This window comes from Mus pahari, chromosome 9 (genome assembly GCF_900095145.1).
Source record: "Mus pahari chromosome 9, PAHARI_EIJ_v1.1, whole genome shotgun sequence".
NCBI classification, from domain to species: Eukaryota; Metazoa; Chordata; class Mammalia; order Rodentia; family Muridae; genus Mus; species Mus pahari.
This window is the reverse complement of record NC_034598.1, coordinates 55667810-55673227: the sequence shown is the minus strand read 5'-3', so window position 1 is coordinate 55673227 and position 5418 is coordinate 55667810. Positions and strand designations below refer to the sequence as shown.

The following is a 5418-nucleotide window of genomic DNA, read 5'->3' as shown; positions in this document are numbered from 1 at the left end:
TGGCATCCTTAGTTTGTTTCCGAGTCTTTGTACCTGCTCTCATTTCATGGAAGGGTGCCTGCCCTTTTATGCCTTTGTGTTTATGAACCTTCCTCAGGTGAAGTGTCTCTCTCTCTCTCTCTCTCTCTCTCTCTCTCTCTCTCTCTCTCTCTCTCTCCTCACCTTTCTTCCCTTTCTTCTTCCCCCTCTTCTTCCTCTTCCCTTCCTCCTGTCTCTTTCCCTCTCTTCCTCTCCAGCTGTCTCTCTCCCCCTTTACTGTCTTTTTTTTTTTTTTTTTTTAATTCTAGCTAGACCAAAAAACGCAGGGTTTTGAAAACTCATCATAGATTCAACCACAAGTTTTATTCAAATCCCTTTAGGAAACTTCCTGTTTCGACTAAAAGAAACACCATCAGGAATAAAATGGAGGTGGGGGGTAGGTGTGGTGTTTCTCTCAGAGTCTACAGACAAAATGCAGAATTGAACTATTTATTCCTATTCTTAGCGACTCTATAAGCATAGTGTAAGACTGCATTTTAAACTGTATCCTACATATCCACAAATTGTGCTGCAACCTATGATTTCAAAACGCTTTATCACCCCCCCAAACAAACAAGTAAGCAAGCAAGCAAGCAAACATTTATACTTATGATTATTAGAAATGTCTCCCAAGTCCCCTCATAACCCCAGGGCCTGCCAGCCTCCAGTCCACTTTCTTTCTCTTTAGCTTTGCCTGTTCTGAACATCTCATAGAAACAGAGTCACAGGAGATAACAGGGTCTTGTGCCCAGTCTTTTACTTAAGGTCGTTGTTGTCAAGGATCACGCATGGAGCGGAGTATGGCAGCCCTTCTCTCCGGTTCACTGCTGAGTAGCATCCAGCTGTGTGGATAGACTTCTTTATTCCTTTGCCAGATGAGGAGCATTTGAATTGTTCCCACACCAGGGTTATTTGCACAACACAGTTGTAAATATTTGTGAGCAAGTTTCCACGCAGACTGGTTTGCATTTTTAAGTGTGTGTGTATGTGTGTGTGTGTGTGTGCTTGTGTGTGTGTGTGTATACATGTGCATGTGTGTGTATGTGTGTGTGTGTGCTTGTGTGTGTGTGTATACATGTGCATGTGTCTGTATCTGTATGAGTGTGTGTCTCTGTATGTGTTATGTGTGTATCTGAGTCTGTGTGTATATCTCTATGTGTGTGTATGTATACATGTGCGTGTGTCTGTATTTGTATGAGTGTGTGTGTGTTGTGTGTGTATCTGTGCGTCTGTGTGTATCTCTCTATATGTGTCTGTGTGTGTAGACATGTGCATGTATCTGTATCTTTATGTGTGTCTGTGTGTGTGTATCTGTGAGTCTATGTGTATATCTCTGTGTGTGTGTGTGTCTGTGTGTGTGTGTCTGTGTGTGTGTGTTTGTGTCTGTGTGTGTGTGTCTGTGTGTGTGTGTTTGTGTCTGTGTGTGTGTGTTTGTGTGTGTGTGTCTCTGTGTGTGTTTGTGTGTGTGTGTCTGTGTGTGTGTGTTTGTGTCTGTGTGTGTGTCTGTGTGTATGTGTGTGTGTGTGTGTCTGTGTGTGTGGGGGGGGATGCCATAGCATATATGTGTAGATCAGAGGACAGTTCTTGAGAGTCAGTTCTCTACTTCTGCCTCGTGGCTCCTGGGGACTGGAATCAAGTCTTCAGTCCTGGTGACTGGTGTATTCCCTGCAGAGTCCTCTCAATGACCCAAGTTTGCTTCAAAGGAGAATTGCCCGGCCATAAAGGAATGCATTTTCTGAGGTTGTTTCTCATTTCTCAGCCCACCAGCAACTCCAATTCCCCGCACTCTCACCACACTCGATATTCTTTCTGAAGGACATGTGTCTGTCTTCTTCTGTCTGTCAGTCTAATTTCCATTTCTCCTGACTTCTACCAGTAATGATGCCTTCTTGAGCCATGTGGACGCTGCCTTGTGAGATGCCGTTGCTGGGTCAGTCAGAGCATCCTTAGATGCTATGCAAGGCCAGTAGGTTTCCTAAGAATCTTCCCTAGAACTTCAGTTAAAAGGGTCATAAAAATTATTCATGTCATGTTATAAGTAAGTTTAAGAATAACTTAGCAGGACTTTGTCATAAAGGCTCTCTGTAGAAAATAATTAAAAGCCACTTGTCGTAAGGCTCAGACATGGTGATTGTTGGCCCTTGAACACTTCTGTATCTCTTTCATCCTTTTGTCTGTGAAACAGAGTCACAACATGAAGTTATCCCACAGCCTCAAGGGACATTTGATGTCCTCACTGTGTGTGCCTTATGGTCTGGCATTGCTCTCAGAAGGACTCCTCCACCAGTTATACGACAACGCTGTTTAAACAGTGATGTCTTCTTGTCCTTAGACAACACTTCATCTCTACAAATAGGCTGACTCCTTGGGATTTCAGTATACTTATGTCCAACCAAATAATGTGGCTGCAAAGTGCTTTTAGGTAAAAGTAGTCAATATTAAGACACTTCGGGTGTTCCATATACTGAAACAATCAGATGGTGAGGTCTGATCCTGCAGTCTTTGAACTATCTATGGCCTGTCAGTCCCTGGGAATCACATTCCTGAGCCAAGTGGGCTTTCCTTTCTTCCTCCCTCTCTCCCACCTGAGAAGAAGTGGAGAGTCTTCATTTCCCTCTTACTAAGAACATAAGCAATCCCACAGAATCAGGGAGAAGACTCCACTAGTTATTCTGCATTGTTCCTGACCACCAAGTTCATACCCCAGGACCCCCCAGCCCACCATGCAGCACCAAGCTCACCAACTTGTTCACACAGCAGGGCCATGTGTCTTTGCCACCTAATGATCATCCCCCCATAGAGTTGGTGTGAACAACCCCGAAGCCCTGGAGAGACTTTGGTGTCACGATCCGGTTTCGTGGCTATGTTGGGTGCAGACAGTTCTTTGGAAATTTGGAGTTAGAGCCTTTTCTTTAAATTAAGAGTTGGGATCATATTAAGCAGTAGAGAGTGTTCTTTAGAAAACAGGGTTCTTTGGGACGTTTAGTGGTCAATCAAACAGGGGGTCTTTGGGACTGGAACTGTAACTTAGCTGGGACAAGAATATTTATCTAGCACACACAAATCTCCTTGTTTGGTCCCCAATGCTAGGAAGGTGGAGATAAGAGGATCAAAAAGGAGTTCAAGGGTATCCTCAGCTACACAGTAAACTGGAGGCCAGCCTGGGCTACATGAGACTCTGTCTCAAGAAAGAGAGGCGGGAGTTTTAGAGAAAAAAAAGCCAAAGTCTAGTCTATTGTAGATTTTCAAGGTTGTAACCTCCCATCGTTGTTGTGTGCATATTGTCTCTGTGACTAAATGTCCTTTGTCCAACTTATAAACAAATAAAGTTTTGGGGGCTAAGTACAAACTAAAAATTTAAGTGTTTGTAGTAAAACACTTTTCATACAAAACTCAACTCTTTTGTCAAAAACAGTGCTTATTAGTAAATAATACTATAGTTTGCTTCGTCTCAACTTTTCTTTGGCCATAAAGAAAAGAGTTCATGAGACAAAGGTGAGTTTGTTAATGGCAAAGATTTCATTAGTTTAAAAAAAAATCAAAGAAATGAAGAGCAGATCCCAAACTGGTGACTGAAACCTTGTGGCTGCTGGCTGTCTCCCGGCACATCATCTCTCCCTTGGCAGGATGTGGCTTCAGCTTTGGGTTAATAGCCCCTTATCAGTTACTTCGAAAAAGTCACCCTTCGAATAGAAAATTCTAGATTGCAGAGGGAAAGAAATATGAAAGATGCTAGGCTAAGCTATCACCAGCTGTGCTTATAGACAGACTCACTTCCAGAAGAAGGACTATGCAAAAACCAGAAGTTATAGAAAATTTCATGTGGTTAATTCAGTCATATGATGCATTGTAGAACCCTGTATTAAAAAAAACAAAAAAAAACAAAAAAAAAACCCTACGAGCTGGATGTGGTGGCGCACGCCTTTAATCCCAGCACCCGGAAGGCAGAGGCAGGCGGATTTCCGTGTTCGAGGCTAGCCTGGTGTACAGAGTGAGTTCCAGGACAACCAAGGCTACACAGAGAAACCCTGTCCCGAAAAACGAAATAAACAAAACAAACAAACGAAAAACAAAAACGAAACTATAAGCATTTATGAGCCAGAAGAGTTTCAGTTTTTCAGTTTGTGCATTTGGAAGCTCATTCATTGTGGGAAAAGAATCATTATATATCATATGTTATATGTTATAAGTTATATATTATAATACAACATATATAATCATGTCAATAATGGGCTTGTCTCCAAAACAAAAACAACATAAAAGCCAGCATAGACCTAAAATAAATGGCAATGATGGACATGTCAAAGCATTTCTCCTCTCGAAGCTTAGTTATTCCTTTGAATACTATAGAATAAAGCCTGTATTCCTCCTGTCCTTAGCTGCTTCTCTCTCTGTTGCAGGCAAATGCCCCCAACCCTGCCGAAATGGAGGTAAATGCATTGGTAAAAGCAAGTGTAAGTGCCCGAAAGGTCACCAAGGAGACCTGTGCTCTAAGCGTAAGTACCACACAGTGGCAGTGTGGGTGCAGAGTAGCTGAATTAACGTCCTCTCAGGATCTATACAGTGTCCACGCCTGCTGCGTGCTGTCTGGGCATTAGAGTTGAGCTTCTGCCCTGATGGATGTATATGCTTCTTTTACTTAGACCAGACCACAGGCGTTGTGGGAATCCCTGAACATAAAATATTTATGCACGTGGCCAAATTCTTTTATTGTCTTGTTTGGTTTGCTTGTTCGTTTATTTATTACGGATTTTCTTGAAAGGAATACACTCTCAGAATGAGGCAGTTTCAAAGCTCACCGAGAGTCTTTGTATGTGAGAAACATGCGGCTTACTGTAAAGATCCTTCCTAAGGATTTTTTTTTCTCAACTCTGAAGCCGACTTTTGGCCAGAAAGTGACTAAGGAAAAAGAAAAATAATGGGGGAAGCCAAAACTAACACAATCTAGAGGAAAAGCAAGACACAGAAAAGTCAAGGAAACATGGCTTTGCTCTGCTCTGATTCCAGCCGTCTGCGAGCCTGGCTGTGGTGCCCACGGAACCTGCCACGAACCCAACAAATGCCAGTGTCGAGAGGGCTGGCACGGCAGACACTGCAATAAGAGTGAGTAGCAGAGCTGGGGAGCTCTGGGCAGCGGCTTGCTCAGAAAACCTGTAACTCAGCCCTCTCCCCCCCCCCCGCGCCTCTGCTCATCTCTTCTACCAACTTCCAAGCCAGCCTAACTCCGGAATAGACGAAGGCCTGTAAAATGCCACCAGCTCTGCAAAGCATCTCCAGAAACATTCACTAGGTTAAACTAATAATGCATACTAATCCGGCTAGTTCAGTAATTCAGTGTGCTGAGGGAGGAAACTGAATAAAGTTGGCTTGCCTCCTCCCTCCCTCCCTCCCTCCCTCCCT

At 43.3% G+C, this 5418-nt stretch overlaps 1 protein-coding gene across 1 annotated transcript in view; it reads left to right on the top strand.

The window, feature by feature from the left end:
* Positions 1-5418, top strand: part of Wif1 (WNT inhibitory factor 1) — a 68562-nt gene that overhangs the window by 59563 nt on the left and 3581 nt on the right. Inside the window, exons 8-9 of the mRNA XM_021205138.1 lie at positions 4419-4514; positions 5026-5121. Of these exons, the coding sequence (XP_021060797.1) occupies positions 4419-4514; positions 5026-5121 (192 nt within the window). The remainder of the gene's footprint in view (positions 1-4418; positions 4515-5025; positions 5122-5418) is intronic.